Source organism: Cyphomyrmex costatus, unplaced genomic scaffold (assembly GCF_001594065.2).
Source record: "Cyphomyrmex costatus isolate MS0001 unplaced genomic scaffold, Ccosl1.0 scaffold70, whole genome shotgun sequence".
NCBI lineage: Eukaryota > Metazoa > Arthropoda > Insecta > Hymenoptera > Formicidae > Cyphomyrmex > Cyphomyrmex costatus.
This window is the reverse complement of record NW_017280267.1, coordinates 439,930-458,082: the sequence shown is the minus strand read 5'-3', so window position 1 is coordinate 458,082 and position 18,153 is coordinate 439,930. Positions and strand designations below refer to the sequence as shown.

At 33.6% G+C, this 18,153-nt stretch overlaps 1 protein-coding gene across 1 annotated transcript in view; it reads left to right on the top strand.

Annotated features, from left to right (window-relative positions):
- LOC108780383 (RNA-binding protein fusilli) overlaps positions 1 to 18,153 on the top strand; it is a 34,176-nt gene that overhangs the window by 11,821 nt on the left and 4,202 nt on the right. The window contains exons 2-4 of the mRNA XM_018548065.1: positions 6,723 to 6,917; positions 8,647 to 8,875; positions 13,624 to 13,713. Of these exons, the coding sequence (XP_018403567.1) occupies positions 6,723 to 6,917; positions 8,647 to 8,875; positions 13,624 to 13,713 (514 nt within the window). The remainder of the gene's footprint in view (positions 1 to 6,722; positions 6,918 to 8,646; positions 8,876 to 13,623; positions 13,714 to 18,153) is intronic.

Genomic DNA, 18,153 nt, shown 5'->3' with positions numbered 1-18,153 from the left:
CCCCCCCCCCCCCCTCCCCCACCACCACGATCTTGCGACGTCACAGTTCGACCGACGCACTTACAATTTATAAGAACATTGCGTGTCTACGTTTGATTCGACCTTGTGCACAACCGCGCACGCGGCGCGGTGGTTTTATACGGTTGCAACATCCCGTCGACAAAAAGCAACGAGAGAACACATACGTCGCCTCCACTCTCCTTCGTCGCGATTTCTCTTCTGATCTCCTTTTCTTTTTTTTTTCTATTTTCTATTTTGTTTTCTCCACACGGCGCGTAATACCGTGGGCTTTCTGCGTTATTCTCACTATATACACTGATAATAGTATTAGTGCGGTATAGATAATACTCTTTCGCGTTCATTGAACTTCCGTTCTTCGCAAGGCTTCGTCTTTTTATACATCGAACGACATCCGATATAAAATTGAATTCGTTTTTTAACACATTTACGTATCGTTATTTGTATTAACGTCGTTCTTCCTTAATCAATTTTTCTCTCGAGAGAGATGTGAAACAGACAGCGAGTTTCATATTGAGATGAATGAAAAATTATCTTACAATTATTATTATAATTGGAGAGAAAATACACTGGTGCGTAGAGGACTGCGCAGTTGTACGTATAATACATACAATTGACGCTTTTTTTTTAATTTTAATTTTTAGAACTTTTACCATTTTTATTTCAATTGTTCAATATTGTTTAAATAATAGATATTTATGTAATTTAAATAAAAATTTATAGCTTTTGAAATAATATCTTAATCCTTCTCTTTCGTTACGTTTTTAACAATTGCTTTTCGTATTGCATAAACCGTCCCTACAAAGGATGGTTGTACCTAAGGAACAGTTGCGTCCAAAGACACATAAAATATTATATTATAAAACGCATATTTAAATAAAAGAACAACCATAATTCTCAAATTAATGGTTTATCTAAAAAAAAAAACTTCTCGCATATTTTTCCACTCGCGCTCCTGCATTTCGACATGCGTTTTTCGGAATTCCGAAAAATATTCGCAGTTTCCCTCTTTTCTTTGCTAGTGAACTTTCGAGAAAGCGGTTATAGTTCCGTTTTTGGTAAGTTATTCCTGTCGCGTTTACAAAAAGCATACGATCGCCTGTGCGACGAAGGCCGGTCGAAAGGAGCGACTTATATTTACGTAATGTCTAGTGAAGATTCTTCTCTTTCGTATGTGTTGCGCCAAGACTTTTCATCGACACACGTAGCGGCATCCTTCGAAGACGTTTGATCCGTGCTCATGGCATATGACGTTGAATCGTGCCTCCCTCCTGGCAGAAGCACCTTGATCCGTTAACCCCACTCGTCAAAGAACCTGCCTATTATATTTCTTACACGGACGTACGTCGCCGTGAACACAGCACGAATAGAGCTATAAATATTCTAATACTTGTATCTCGTTGAATAAAATTAGGATTAGATTAGATTAAAAGCGATTTAAAGCGTTTAAATAGTCAAATTATACTCGACTGCACTCGCTTGCCTATAGATTTTCATACTTTCATGGATAATGAAAGAATAAATAGGAAGTTATACATGAATTAGTTTCGGTCCATATTAATCTTAATTAAAAATTATAACTACAAAATCAGTTAAAATGATTGTAATTTTTTTTAAATTACATAAACTTATAACGGTGCTCTTTCTAAAATTTTGCATATCTTTTATTGCAATATAAAATACAACTGATTGCTCAATATACTTTTTCTCCTCTTTTCCTTTATATATATATCTGGAGATACGTAGTGTCTCTGCGCTAAGTCAAGTGCAGCGACACTATATACCGTGCTCTCTTTTATATATTTACACGTATACAGTCTTGGCTGTGAGTATAAAGCACTCCCACAAATGAACGTTTTACATCTGACCAAAGTAAATAAAAAAATTGCTTTATTTTAAAAATAATTATTTGTATAATAATTTTAATATTTTGTTTGTTTCCCTTTGATTCTTATTACCGTCTTTTTAAAAAAATACAATAAATTAGATGTTTTTACTTTGAAGTTTCTTCGCAACGTGATATTTATAAGAATATAAAAAAATAATTGATAGAGGTTGAGGTACGATCGCGCGTGACGTAAAAGAAGATATATAAATAAATACATAAAAAGCAACTTAAGCACGAAAAAGTCTTAATAAATAATATAAAAACTAGTTATAGACTCTTTTTTTTATTCAAAACAAATAAACAATCATGAATTATAAGGATATAAAGAGTCGAACGCAGTTGACAATGCGAAATATTATTTTAATCTTACAATTAAGAATACAGTCGAACGTTTCGGTCTGTGATTTAGACCATCTTCAGCGACGCACGTAATAATAAAACAATACTCCATATACTCCAAGTTAGAATGCCAATTGTAAAAACAATTGTAAGATGTGTAATAAAATTTAAAAAGTCGGTAATATGTCTGTGAGAAAAAATATTGTATCGTTTCCTTCTGACGAATACGGACATATATGTTTTAGTCAGACAATCTAGTATTATTAAATTATGAATTTAATTTGTGTAATTATGTTTTCGTCTACCAACAGGGATTTTTTTCGGTTTTTTCACAGACATATTACCGACTTTTTAAATTTTATTACACATCTCCACATATCATCGATGCATTTACTTCTGATTGGTGCACAGGAATATTTTATCAGTCAACAATAATTGTTTTTACAATTGGCATTCTAACTTGGAATATATGGAGTATTGTTTTATTATTACGTGCGTCGCTGAAGATGGTCTAAATCACAGACCGAAACGTTCGACTGTATTCTTAATTGTAAGATTAAAATAATTTTTCGCATTGTCAACTGCTTTCGACTCTTTATAGCCTTATAATTCATGATTGTTTATTTGTTTTAAGCACAAAAGTCTGCGATAATAATATTGTGCGTCTCTTATGAGTTGTCGCGGAAATAGATTTCGCGTTTTGAAAAATCACTTCTTCGTAAATGCTTCCGAGGTATCAGCGTCGTTATTACTTAATATTAGTAGCAACGGTAATTCTAAGACGGTAATTCTGTATATTGGCGCACACACATGATAATCATCGAAGACATGGTGACATGTGTATTATATTATTGTTTGTATATATGTGTACTTGCACAAAAGATGTGCGGACTTAGCAGAGTCGAGGGGCTTTCGTACTTTGCTTCATTAATTAAGTGCTTTTACATAAAGCCTATTTTAGACCGTGTCAAAACGCGGCGTCGCGTCGTTTTCAAAACTATAATACTTTACCATATTGCTACTTAAAGAAAAACATATAACAATGGCGAAAATATAATTAATGCAACTATACTTTGACTATATATATATACACATATGTATATACACTGCTTAACAAATTAAAGCATCATCTGTTCTATCCTGCAAAAATAGGCAAATTTTGAGGTAGAATAACTTCGTCAAAAATAACCGCGTATCGAGATTTTAAAAAAAGCATTTTAAAGCTTGAAATCTGTACTTTTCTCAGATCAGTAATAAAAAAAATTTTTAAAAATGGTTTTGCCGATGTTTCATCGAGTTACACAAACATAAACGAAGATCCATTAGATCTCAAAATTTTTTACGAAATAATGTATAAAATGTGAAATTAAATGTTGATCAATTTTTAAGATATAAAATCAGTTTAACTGTCGATTATTGCGCTAGACCATTAAATTTGGGAATGATAAAAATGAATATAAATTTTCTTAAATTTACCTTCATAAATATAGGCTGTAAAATTTCGCGATGTAATTAACAAACTTTGAGAATCGCTGAAGATATTGTTTCGCAATATTTCCTCTCTCATGTTCAATTTCACGATTTATTTTCTCGTTATTAGCTGAAGAATAAGAAGTCTGAATAGTTTAAGCGATTTACGATTCTCTATTGTTCCGTTTTTTTACATGCAAGATTCTGACAGATTCTGAACTGACTTAGAACTCTGTCCGCGATTATTACTCCAAGTTGTCAGATGCGCTTATTCTAACTAGCTGCCCCTTCCGATATGCAATCGTTGCACAGTTGGCGGAAGCGCACTGCTCTTGTCGCAGGCGCTCCTACTGCTTCTAGGCGTTAATGTCGCTAATCGCGATACATTATCGATGTACAAGGAAACGCGTGGGTCAAGTTCAAGGTGCAAGGTGCTCGTGACCTTGACCGCGCGCTGCCGATCGTTCGGTTTTGTATGTCTCGATCGAAAAGAATCGATTAAGCTCGTGTCACACATACACATATTGAAGATCGCGAATTCGACAGTCACATAATTTTGTCACTATAATTCGTTTCGTACTTAGATTAGCTGAATTAATTTTAATTTTAGTTTATCTCTTTTTCATTGGCTGAATTCTAATCTCCAATTAGCAATTTTCAATCTCGTAATACGTATGGTGAAATAGGCTTTACTCCGGAGTTCTTTAACAACATGTCTTTCGATAAACAGCGGAAAAGCAATGAACATGCGGCAATAACAAGACAAACGTGTCTCTTTATGTAATCGCCAGGATTTTTATTTGTACCGAATCGTATATATTTAACCTTTGATGATGACTGGATCAGACTGATGATTCCTTAGTTTTCGAATGTTATTCGCGTGTGTACATCTCTTATTTTATGTTATAAAGATATAAACCAATGAAAACGGGCCATAACGGTCAAGTTGGATCTTGGTGCTTCTTTATAATTGCGTGTGAGTTTATATACTACTATAAAAATTAAAATTTTTTAAATACTATTTTTTTTTATTTACTGTTTTATGTACTAGATTTATTATTATGTAGGGGGCAGTTTTTTAATTATCTAATAGAGTGAGTACCGATCAAGATTGATTCAGCTACAATTCTTTCCGAAAGATTTATCGTTCATTTTATTTTCTTCCAAAAATTTGTGTATTGAAGATTGTAGTGCTAAGGATAGATATATCTACTGTATTTTGGGACATAATGATTTTTTTTTAATAATAACGAAATTGTTTAGTTACTTCAAGTGAAAAATAATATAACTGAACAACAGTCAACACTACAAATTTCGTTATTGTTAAAAAAATAAGTGTAGGTATTCCAAAGCGTAACATATGTCCTTTATATAAGTTCCACAGTCTCCTCTACCGATATTTTTTATTTCTAAGTCTTAATTTCGTACTATTATGTTTTAATGCTTAAACAGGTGCTGGAGTGATGAAATTATTATTGATATATTACAACTGTATAAAAATCTCCGAATTGACTGAACGGAATAAAAAATTCTTTTACACACGCATTAAAATAGTCAGTGAGGCAATTGACTTTATACTAAAATCAGAAAAAAGTTAAAAACTTATATTTTTTAACTCATAGGCCTGACGTGCATACACGTTTCCTTAATACAAAAGTTATCATAGCTCGTATTGACAAAATGACATAATAGCGCCACTCATCGAATTACGTACATTACGAAAAATACTAAGTTTATAGAATTAAGATTTTGAAAACTTAAAAAAAGATTGATAAAAATCAATATATTAATTTGTAAATTACGCGTATACGTATGCGCTTAACGGAGACTTCAGTAATGTATGCATTTAAGTCAGATAGAACAATGTAATGTAAGAAATTAATTAAAGATGTCGTATTATCGATATTTTTACTATGGAATTAAAAAAGTCTATACTATTGACATCAATTAACTTCGGCTATTATTATAGCATCGCCTTGTAGGTGAATTTATCCCATAGAACTGTCAGAGCACTCAATAAATGATGTCCTCTATCTCTTTCTCTCTCTTTCTCTCGCTCTCTCTTGGCTTAATTAAGTAATAAACACGTCTAAAAAAGTAATAAACACGTGGTGATAAGAGGAACATGTGATCGAGATTTTTATCGAGTTACACAAATGGAAGTGGAACAGGCAAGAGCCGGAGCTGCGCTTCGAAATAAGAACGCGAGATGCCATTTCATAAGAGATGTGGTCTCCTTCGTTTTTACTACGATTTTCTCTCATGAATATATTAAGACAGATGAGACTAAATGCTACCGCGTAAAAATTGTACGTGCAATATTGTGACGTATAGTATACAATTCGTGCGTTTCGTTTGTTTTTCTTTTGAAATACACACGCATATTTTTCATAACATTACTTTCGCAGGACGAATGTTTTAACTTTGAGCGCGAATAAACAATGAGGGAAACGTGCTGTTCGTATTTGTATCTGTTTTTTTTGTTCTGCTTTGTACTCCATAGCTCGCTTCGATAAGTACGATATTAGGTACGCAAGCGTGTACCTAATAAAATTAAAGTTTCATCTTTTCTCGCACACAAGATATGAAGACGAATATAGACTTGTGTATCCGCGTATCGTATTGTCATTGTATAATATGTCAATTCAATTAATGATACAGTGTGTTTTTTTTGTACATCCGAGCGGAATAATAGACTCAGGATAATATAATTTTTCGACATTAAAATAAATGATAATTGATCGAAAAATTTTCGACTTTAAATAATTATTTTGTTGACGTCATGATGACATCAAAATGTATGGCATACGCTCCTCCTAGATATCATTGGGTATCAAATAACTTTGATACGCAACGGTGCAACATTCTCCGTCTACATTTAGATACGAAATAAATTAGATACGAAAGTCTTTATTCGCCTTAATTGATACGCTATGCTTCGCATAGCAACAGTTCACCAAGTTTTACGGGTCTCGCTCTTCACGGCTTGGGTACGCTTTCCTTGCAGGTGCTGGGCAGGCAGCAATACATCGTGCGACCGATGGTAATGGAGGAGAATTGCACGCCCGGGACTGGCAGCGACAACCCAGCGATTGCCGGAAGTAGCGGGATCATTAGCGAGGCCGCGCTGGCACACGCGCCAGCCTTGACCGAACGAAACCTCCGGGAGTACGGAATTTCTCTGCAGCAAGCTATCGAAAAGGTGTGTTTCACATCGACCGTAGTGGAAGAAGTCTTAAAAAATACTTATTGAGAATTTTATTTTAAAAATCACATTTGTAAAATATTGTCTATTAAAAGTGATCCGTATCGATTTGTTAAGATTCAGAGAAAGTCAATAGGAGAGAATACACATTTTTGGGAAGGTCTTGTCAAAGACCAAACGGTCAAAGCTGAATCTCAAGTACTTAAATGATTCGGCGCGAAATTTAAATGCGTAGGTAGTATATAAATTCACATCGAATCATTTAAAGCAATTTAGGCACTTAAGATACAGCTTGACTGTTAAAGGTTTTAATCATACGACACATGGACGGCTCATTGGGTGAACTCTACGGATGGTCAATTTCACACATATCCTAATTAAGTTTTACGGATATCCGAGGGCATCCAATGGAACAATAGAGAGCTTTTGCAATACCGTTTTATCCAAATACGATTAACGCTAAGGTCACGTTATCTTTTTCTTCACAGCTATAAAAATTAAGAAAAGGATAGCGTGACTTTATAGCGTTCATCGTATCTGAATAAACGATATTGTAAAAACTCCTTACTGCTCATTTGTCGCCCCTTGGACGCCTATTATTTTGGAGACAAAATTTTATTATTTTTTTTTACTAAATTTGTGTTTCTCACACAAGATATTTGTATATATATAATTTTATTTTAAATTTGGTATTTAAATTGATTTTGAAAAATACACTTATATCTTATTGTTAATGAGATTCAAACCTATAGAACCTCTAGAGCATGAGTCTCTTGTTTTATGTACAACATCATTTCTTCAACTGATAAATGTGCTACTTATTGCCTATTTACGGTATAACCAACGCGCGCAATAATGTAGTCATTTAGATATAATAAAAAATAAAAATATAATTTAATAGATAAAATAAAAACAATTTACATTTCAATCATTGCCTTGAGACAATATTGGGTAAGAGTCGGCTAACCTTACTCAAATTATTATATTTGTCCTACTTGCATTTAAGTTGATCACCCAAAGAACGCTCATTGCATGTCCATTTCAGATTGGGATGATCGGAGTCATATAATGGACTCAACATAAACATCTTTTTTCAGATGCCAATATGTTGTGTGGAATATTCCTAAAATGTGTATTCACATTGACCGTTCTAAGAAATGCTTCGTTTAATATCAATAGGAGAGAAGTTTACTCATTGTTTTTTAATCATTTATCTATTAAGAGATAAAGATATCTATGCATTTTTGAGTATTCAGGTAAAAAAAGATAATCTCTTAAGAGTTAGGAAAAATATATATATAGATACGTATAGTATATGTGCATGTAGACATTTGTTTTGTGTTAAAACGCCCTCCAGGCGCAAGATATTATTAAAGATATATAAAAAATTATTAAAAAACTAAAAAATTGTTGAAAAGAGAGGAAAGAGAATTACGAATTTTAAAATGAATTAATTATAATATTATGATTTTGCTATGATATTTTGTCATCTGCTAGACCTTAAAAACTACGTCTTTTTATTTTATCATTTTCTTTCGTGTCATTTTTTTTTTGGAAGTAAAGTATTTGAATTCAACTTGTACCTTTTATTGCGGGAGTATCGATAATACAGTTGCTAATTTTTCTTTCACGTATTCTCTTCGGGATGATATCATCAAAGAATTAATATAATAATGATAAAAAGTAATGTAACGCGCATACATTAATGTCTTATTTTTGTTTCAAGTTTGAGATCTGGTGGAGCTCGATGCCTGGAGTAACTTCCGGTATCAAGCCGCGATTTGTTGTGGACGGTCAGGCGTCGGTGAGGCAATGTCTGCATCCGGAGGCTTGCAATAAAGATATCGAGTTACCGGAACATTATAACTACTTCCACGATCTCCGAAAGGACTTTGTAGAATGCTATTCATCTCACGGGGAGTTATCGACCCTTGGAGTACAAGAAATGTTGCAATGTATCCTTTCACGCTTATGTAAAAACTGTCATCAGTTGCCAAGTTGACCTCGTTGCGTACGTTATTTATTTCGTATCTTTTTACACATATAAACATTTACAAAATATTTGTAGCGTCTTTTTTTCCGTTTTCGATGTAACGTTATTTTTGACATCAGTGCCACACTGCATACGACCAGTTAAGCCAACAGCATTTGTTCAGTATATGTATAAAACAAATATTTCATCAAAATTTTTCAAATATAAATTTTCTCTTCGATTTCGAAGGGTATACCAAATATAGAAATTGATAGGATAGTTTATTGACTGTTTAATAGTTGCTATGATTTCCTTTATAGAAATGTAATACTGGATGATAATTAATGACTTATTTTGAATATCAAATGTTCAGTGTTTTTAATAAATAAGTAATTAATTACTACCTTTCAATATTAAATTCTAAAAGTAATATTGAATTGACCAGTATTGAATTTCTGTAAGGGTTCTTTAATCCATTGCTTTTCTCGGAGAATAATACAATTGATCCTGAAAAGAGTACTTTTTATTTTCTATCACTTCTCGATTATAAATCTTCTATGTTTTCATTACGGGAAATTTTGGACTAATAAAATGGCCGAATGATATTCTACTTGGAATAGTGTGTATTTTTAAGTGTGCTAAGCTAGTTAAAAAATCTCGCACGATATTATATGCTAATGCCAGTGCATGCACACACGTCCTCATCGATGGTGTATCGGTAACGGTGCTTGCCGCAGAATGGTATTGCAGTCTCGTCTTCGAACTTGAGCCGCGCAACACCGACACGATCACGTTCCGACGAAGAAATTCACCCATGTATCCATGTTGCTTGCGGGTTTCCACGTCGGGGACCTACGCGACGCGTGGCCGTCAGACGGCGCGACGGAAGTCCAACCCGAGGCACTTGATGTGCTCTCCGATTACGACAGTAGCAAGTAGTCTCTACGATCCTACGGAGTACGAGCGCATATATCGTGTCGTCGCCGTCGCCATCCATATGAATCTCGAGCGTGATTGTGACGAATTCTCTTCGTTCGATCTCACAAATTGTCTGAATTGTCGTAAATTCAATTAGAAAAAGAGTCAAGCGAAGGGAGAGAAAATTGATCCGCAGCATCGTCCGTCAGAGTTACGAGATTACTCTTCTTAGGCTCAACGCATATACTGCTCGGAATTAAAGTCGAGGACAGGTACGTTTTCGTTCGATGTATTTAGACCGATGTGTAGCATGTTGAAACATCTGCTGGACGTTAATTGCAGTTGGAGAGTCGTTTGAAAAATAAGATTCCGTTATCTGTCGTTGTACGCACTTCAAATTTTGACACGGGAAAGTTTCTCAACTCTACAGATACTTATCTACGTAATTAAATTAATCAGTCATTTTTATTTGAAAGTAACGTGCGATAAGGTATTGCTCTCTTTCGTATTTTATTGATGGGAATGAAATTTATTTCATTTATACCTGTATCGAATATATCGCTCGTTTGGTACAACAGCGATATAATTACAAAATTGTCATTTTTAGTTGCTTAGAACAAAAGAACGGAAACATAAAGAAAAAAGGTAAAAAATATATTTTTTTATTCTTCTACAATCAATTATTACACCAAGTTGTACTTCAAAATTAATATTACAAAATTTAATGATTCAGACCAATCAAATTCTGGAAAACTTTGTCTTTTGAGTCGTGTTGTTGTATAGCAAACAATCGATATGATAATAAACACTACTATTGTTAATTTGCTCATTTGTTTATACGAATTCTTTGTTATGACTTTAATGGAAATTCAAATGTCAAAGTTGATATTTCCTGCATCAAGAAAGCGCAGAAATAACAGATTCTCGAAACGAAACGCGTTCGTCTAATTTCGATTCCGATTCACATCAGTTGCACATAGGTACCAGTTCTCCTTTTATATCCAGCATGCGTCGTGCCATATCTACCTGGCACTAATAAAACAAGACCACCTGCGTCGTCTGTGACATATGTGTACGATTATACATGTATGCATATCGATCGGTTCACTGTTCACCTGTTCAATGCGAGCCGCGTTCGAGATTAGCCGGACTTTGGTTTTCTTGGACATTCTGTTCACATAACACACACGCACGCACATATGCATATCGCAGATGCGACGTTTGCACATTCAGGAAGATTTAGACGGGAATTTGTCCTGGAGTCTTTTGCATGCATTAATGTTATATCCATATATATAAATATTATTTAAACGACGAAAAGTTAATTTCAAATTCTTCAAAAAATATCCCCTTGAAATTTATAAATTTGTAATATACATATTATCAGGTACTACATATTTTTTGTCGTCTCTGTCTAACTGATGCTATAGTTTAACGAAACTATTGACATTTTTTTCTACTATTTCTTTCTCGGTTAGAATTTCGTAAGTGTCACTTAGTATGCTGCCGAGGAACGCTGATAAGGACTATATTATTAAACGGACATGTAATATTCATTGATATTTCTCTTGTATTCCATAGTTTAGGTTCCTCTTCACTCATTATTATTATCTCAGATTGTGACATTAGAAAACGTTCAGTAAGCAAACGCACAGTAAAAATTATTACAAATTTTATCTGAATAGAAATATGTATTTTTTGATACATAAAACAATATTTGCAATCAGTATAGATGTACCTATAAAATATTATCCGAAATATTATCTTCTTGTTTTGAGGAAAAATTGTATTTATTTCCATATAATTTTGTAATAGCTGTAAATATATATATATATAACTTATCTTATTTTTGGTTATTTATTTCCAATATGTTATGGTCATTTATTAATTAACGTGAAAGAAAAACAAGAGTTTATATTTTTGAAAGAATATTTATTGTATTTTCTCGATTTTGACATCATAATCTGTGATAATAATGGTGAGCGAATAAGGCTCCTTTTAAAAGTCAGAAATGTAAAAAGTTACACGATTTCTGAGATGTACTGCATCTCACTCGATTTCACTTTTCAATATCGAGTTAGAAGTCTAATCCAATATCTTATCGTCATTTCTAGGCAAAAGTGCGTAGCAGAATTAACATCTTCCAAGTGGAAGAATCAACGATTCATTTAGGAATCTGCGCATGCGAAATACTCTTCCCTCTTTGTCAAAGTTGCCGGAATATGGCCTTAATTCCTACGTTTTTCCTTTTGTCACTCGCTTCAATGACACGGCACATTTTGGGATCGTTCATATCGCGGTCGAGGAAAAGATTGTGTGTGAGGAAAAAGGAAAGTCGCACTTTACGATCAGTAACGACCAGATGACTTGAGAAAGCCTTCACGAGGCGATGCCGTCTTATCGGTACGCGGTTTAAAGGTCAGTCCTCCGATGAAGATATGGGTAACGGGCCAGAGTAACGAGTAAACGTCACGTGTATATATGTATTTATTTATATATATTATTATGTTTCGTTGCTCATTTCCTCGACAATCTTAGTTTTCAAGTTTAGATGCTCGATAGTCTTCGTAGTAGTCTCTGCGTGATCCGTGTATATGGATATCGTATTGAGAGAAAAGATCGTTTGATATTTGTCATTCCATGGAGTAAAATAATTGTAGTTGTATCTATGCTTCATTTTTATAGCTATTGTTATTATAAAGTTAATAATCGTATTCATATACAAAAAAATGTATATTTGGCTTGCATGTATCGTGCGCGCGCACCGAAAATATAATTAACTACAATATAGTCCATATATTTTATAGTAATTGAAATATTTACATTATAAGTAAATATTTATAGTGATTGTAATAATTTCTTTCTCTCTGAATGCACCTGGTCATTGTGATAGCGTTCGTTCATTTGTAGCTTCTAAACTACGTCACGGAGTAGGTAACATTCGTTTATTAAATCATATTGTTTACTAATCCGGTCGTTCTTCTATACATTCAAGCCTACGTTACATGCTCGAAGTCTTTAATTCGCATTGTACTCATGAGAAAATTTATCCCAGTCGAATACGTGAAAATCTATCTTATATAATATGTATTATATATATATATATATATGTATATAATTGTATATACATAAAATTACTATATACTTTTTTTCTCTTTTATTATCGTTATGTAAGGTCTGTTTAATCGCTAAGGTCATATGCGAAGTGGCACTAATGTCATTTGTAATCGAAGAGTTCGCATGAAAATGAAAACCGTATATAAAAGATACGAAATATATTAATTATATTAAGTATAATATATTGTTTCTTATATTCTTAGATAGTTTGAAAGCTCTTATCCTTCCAGATTGCGTTTTCGTTATACGCTTTCTAATATGTCCTTTAAAGGAACGTAACATCTTGAGCTCGTTTAACAACTATATTCGATTATTTAATTTTTTTTAAATAAACTTCTCGTAGCGTCCATCTTTCCTCCATTTTTCTCCAACGTAGAGAGAACAACAGAAAAGATAACGTTGCAAGAAGTTCAACTGAAAAGAACAGACCAATACTAATTTTTTTCCTTCACTGTAAATTTTACAATCGTATTGAAATAATGCTCACATGTAGTTTGACGATCAAAAAAAGAGACACGTGAGATACGCTTGAAAGTAAAAATTTTTCGTACGATTAAATTTGAGTTAACACAATCTTCAAGCTTCGTCTTTCTTACGAGACTTGTCGAAAGCTCAGATGAGTTGTTTTGTCTGTCAGCGTTACGATATCAGAATTGATTTTATCGAATAGATTTCTCCTTGACAGTTAATAATCAGATTTCGGAATGCCACCAGATACCGACAATGATTTTCACGTCAAAGAGATACAAGATATGATCAACGTGATACAGAGGATGATCAAGGATGGTAAGCCAATGAATATCAGAAGTGCTATGTTTACAGCTATATGTATACTTAAATATCTGGAGTATGCGTGTCTATCGACGTCGTCGTGAGAAAACGTATCAGGAAGAAAATGTATCTGCGTCTCCAACTGTTTCAGAAAAAGAAAAGGAAGAAAAATTTAATCGATACAGTCCGTGAAAATTCTAAAAATTGCCCATTAATGTAGATTAACTTTAATCTCGATTTAATTTGGTTTTATCTCGTTCTAATTTTTAGAACTATAGGCAAAGATGAAGAGTAAGTTGAACTAAGATTAAGGTTAATCTACTCTACGCACAACAATTAGGGAGTCACTTTAAAACCTGAAAATTTTGTCGATATTTAAAAAACTGTGTCTCCACTTCCCGAGATCGCAGGTCAATTTTTCTGAGTGCGTTTTAAAGGGTGAAAGGATCGTTCTTCAGAAAAAAATTCTCAAAAAGACTTTAAAATGTATGTAATAACATTTTTCAACTTACTCGTGCTTTGCCTGTGAAAAGTTGAAAAGTCGTGAAATTTTCAGAATTTTAATACGACCTGCTTCTGCTCTTCGCAAAAAAGACCAATCAATGGAACGGAAAATATCATATTAACTCTGTTTCAAAGTAGTTTCGTCCTTTAAAATGCACTCAGAAAACTGGTCCTGCGATCTCTGGAAACGGACATACAGTTTCTTAAATATCGACACAACTTGCAGGTTTTAAAGTGATCTCCTGATTTTCTTGTGCGTAGTATATATATTGATAGAAACGGGCATTAGAATCTTATTAATGTTCTGAAACAGATAGGGATGGGTCCTCATACGTGGTCCTTACAACGTTTGAATTCGGCAGCTTCGAGTTATTTTTTCTCTTTATACTTCTATCTCTTTTTCTTTCGCGTGAGAGATAAGAACTATGTACAAGTTACGTGCGCGTATGTATACGCATGGTGTAACGTTTCTGTACGCGCATTTCGCCAAATAATGTACAGTGTGTTTACGCCTGACGGTGATGGTCTTGGAGGTCATGATTGCTTCGCTGATTAAGTCACTCTCATCGAAGAATTGTTCTCCTTTCAAGAGTGCACTTTGGAGACGTGTTCTCCAATTTCGCGGACAATATCGCGCGTTTTTTTTTTTTCGATATCTCACACTCTGGACACATAGAATAGAGTTCTTTCAAATTTCGGGATTTAGTCATTTTTGATTGAACATTCATTCTTCTATAAAGATATATCATACATACTTTCTTTCTCAGTCACAAACGAGCACAGATCAAACCACGCAACGTTCTAAACAGTGTAATGGCTTTCTCTTATCACAGTGACACTCAACTTGCAAAAAGCTGCGTTGCTAATACACATACGTTAATGCGTATTATCGCGTTGATAATAGGTACGTACGTGAGAAAAAAGAAGATGACGAGTTGCGCTTCTGACATCGCTCGATCTTTCAATCTATCCTACTGTCGTTCAATAGTAATGATAATTAAAGTTAGATTAAATTCAACAGCTGCTACACAGTCGAATTTTCAGTTTTTCTTATAATAAATTCAAAAGCTTCTGTACAATAGAAGCTTCAATTCTTTCAATAATCATCGCAAATTCCCCCTGTAGAAATTTAATACTAATCCTGGCCACTTATTTTCAGTATTAAGAATGCTATTAATAATACTTTTAATACTCAAAATAAATGAACAATTGTCCAGCACTAACATTAAATTTCTATAAATTGGCCATGATTGGATTAGAGATTAGAAGATTGGATTGTGAAATTTAACCAATCGAAACAAAGTTCATACTAAACTTGAGTTTGATTTTCTTTCTTCCGATTGGTTAAATTCCAATCAAATCTAAATCTCAATCTCTAGTCTGATCACGCCTTAATGGTTGCCGTTGCATGATAATTTCAAACAATTACCTGCAAAATACGATTCTTAGTTCTGGCGAATTTACAAAAAGAAGAATATTCACTTAGGAAACTCTTGGATACATACTTAGATAAATTTCATTTTAAAAAGTATCTTAGAAGGTTTTTGGCAAGCAATATTTATATGTGTTTTTCTACTATCAAATGTGAATTAAATTTAAATCTCGGTTTAATTTACTTTTATCTTTTTCTAATCCTTGAAATTAAAAAAAAATAAAAAAGTACAAGTTAAACTGAGAGATTAAAGTTAATTTATACCTAATTCAAAAGAACTTCGGTTTTTCTTGGCATAATCTTTCGATTCTTGTCCGATACTTTCGAGAATTTTAGAAAATACGAAGCCATTCTCGAAGTAAACGAGGAAACGGCGATCGATTCCACAAGCATTCCGCAAAAACAAATTTTTACTTGTCGACGGCGCACATTTCGCCGAGGCCACGAATCAAATGATCACTTCGTGCAGGTATGAGAAATCGGAGACTTACTGGCGGATATAAGGTTACAAAGAGGAAATGCATAAGCGCAAGTTTAGAAGACATTACGTATTGTCGCCGGACTGCGACAGTCCTGATCATTTTTTTCCACGTCATAATTCCTCGTATAATTTTGATCTTTCTTAAGTGAAGTTTACAATGAGATTTTAAGATGTCAAACTTAAGGGATCCTAAAGACGATTAGTCATAGTGTAAGATTAACCCATGGACGATTTACATATGTCATTGACACGTCACTATTATACTGCTACATCAATCTCTCACTCATACATTATACTATATACGTACACATAAATTTTCGTAAAACAATAAGTTTTAATTACAGACGTCTAAGTTCAATTCTAAGAATTCCGCGCTGCTTCTTCGTGCAAACTACTAGTTTGTGAACCATACCATTTCGTAGGTACTGATTGTACAGCTTTCAGTGACGTTTCTAAGACTCGTTGCGCCCGGGTGTATAATAGTGCGTTTTCCGCCACCGCACCGCCGCGCCGGCCGCTCCTTCTCATATGTACGCTGAAAATCCAAGCAATTTTTTTTAACCCTTGCAAAGTAAAAATAAATGGCTTTTTTTTTATAACACCCTTAACAGCGGATAATTCGAAATGACTCCTACCTTAATCTAATCTTCAATTTTTCAAATTGATCACGCACGTATAATGCATATTGATAAAAATACAAAAATCGACTTATATTGATAATTGCCCGAGCGTTTCTTAATTATATGATAATGTATGTACACACAGCAGATTGTTTTTTTTTTATATTTATATCCTATACTTTATAGAATATTCATATCGGATTTACATTAACCCTGGATTGACTTAATGACGTTTCGTGCTCTCCTATTGATAGAGCATGTATAACGCGTCGACCAATAGCATTTTCCAATTCAGCTTAATGCAAATTTGGGTCGAAAACGCTATTAATTTTTCACATAATTAGTGCGGGTACTTTAGAATAGGTTTCTTAAAGTCACTTCAAGAGAGTACCAAGTTATTTTATAAATAACTAATAACACTTAATATATAACATCATATATATGAAAGTATATAACAAAAATTATGTCAAGTTGCAATAGATCACGATCAGATCTTATTTTTTTAGATTGTACTTTTACCAAATGTTACCAAGTATTTATTTATGAATAACATTTGAGTTTTTAAATAAAAAATAATAAAATTTAATACTTATAATAATAAAATTCTTCACACATTACTACTTGCAAATTATACTTCACACTTATTTTGACTCATTATTTCACATTTATTGTTTTTAATAAATGTGAAACTTAAAAGAAGAACAATTTCCTTAATTTGGAACGCGTTATAAAGTGAGACGAAGAAATTATAAAATTTTGGGCCATCCCTCCTAATTTGGCATGGTTGCTAACGATAAATTATGAAAATTTTTTTTTACCAGAGAAGTTATAATCCGAGAATCCTGGAGAACATGTATAATTTGGAGATTTCGTGACGTTCCACGACGGTGAGATGCGCATTGTGTTAGTTTTATTTTTTTTTATATTTCGTGTATTACATTCAACAATTTTACGTCCAATGGGCGACGAAGGACAAGACGAGAAGGATGAAAAGAAAGAAAAAGAGAGTACAGAAAGTGCAGCTATAAGAAAGCGAAGCGAGCTTAGCGAGCACGTGCGTGCCTATGCTGTGACGCTGTGACTGCTGTGACGGTGTTAAATTGAGAAGTGTAACTGTAGCCGGTAGTTTACGCCGATGGTGTATACCTATATCTACAAACACTTGGAAATGTGTACTGGTATGAACGCCTTGTCGATTTCATGGTATTTGCACGCGACGTATTGTATACGCATCCCACGCTTTTCTACGATAAACGTACCATGCTGGTTGTATATCACGTTCTCTCAATTTTGACGATTCTACGAGTACTTCGTATTGTTCATCGAAGTTAGACTCTGCGCCTTTTCACGAATTGTCACGAATGAGTTCAACCGATTGACGAAGAATGCTTTATCGATTTCTGAGGTTAATCATGAAT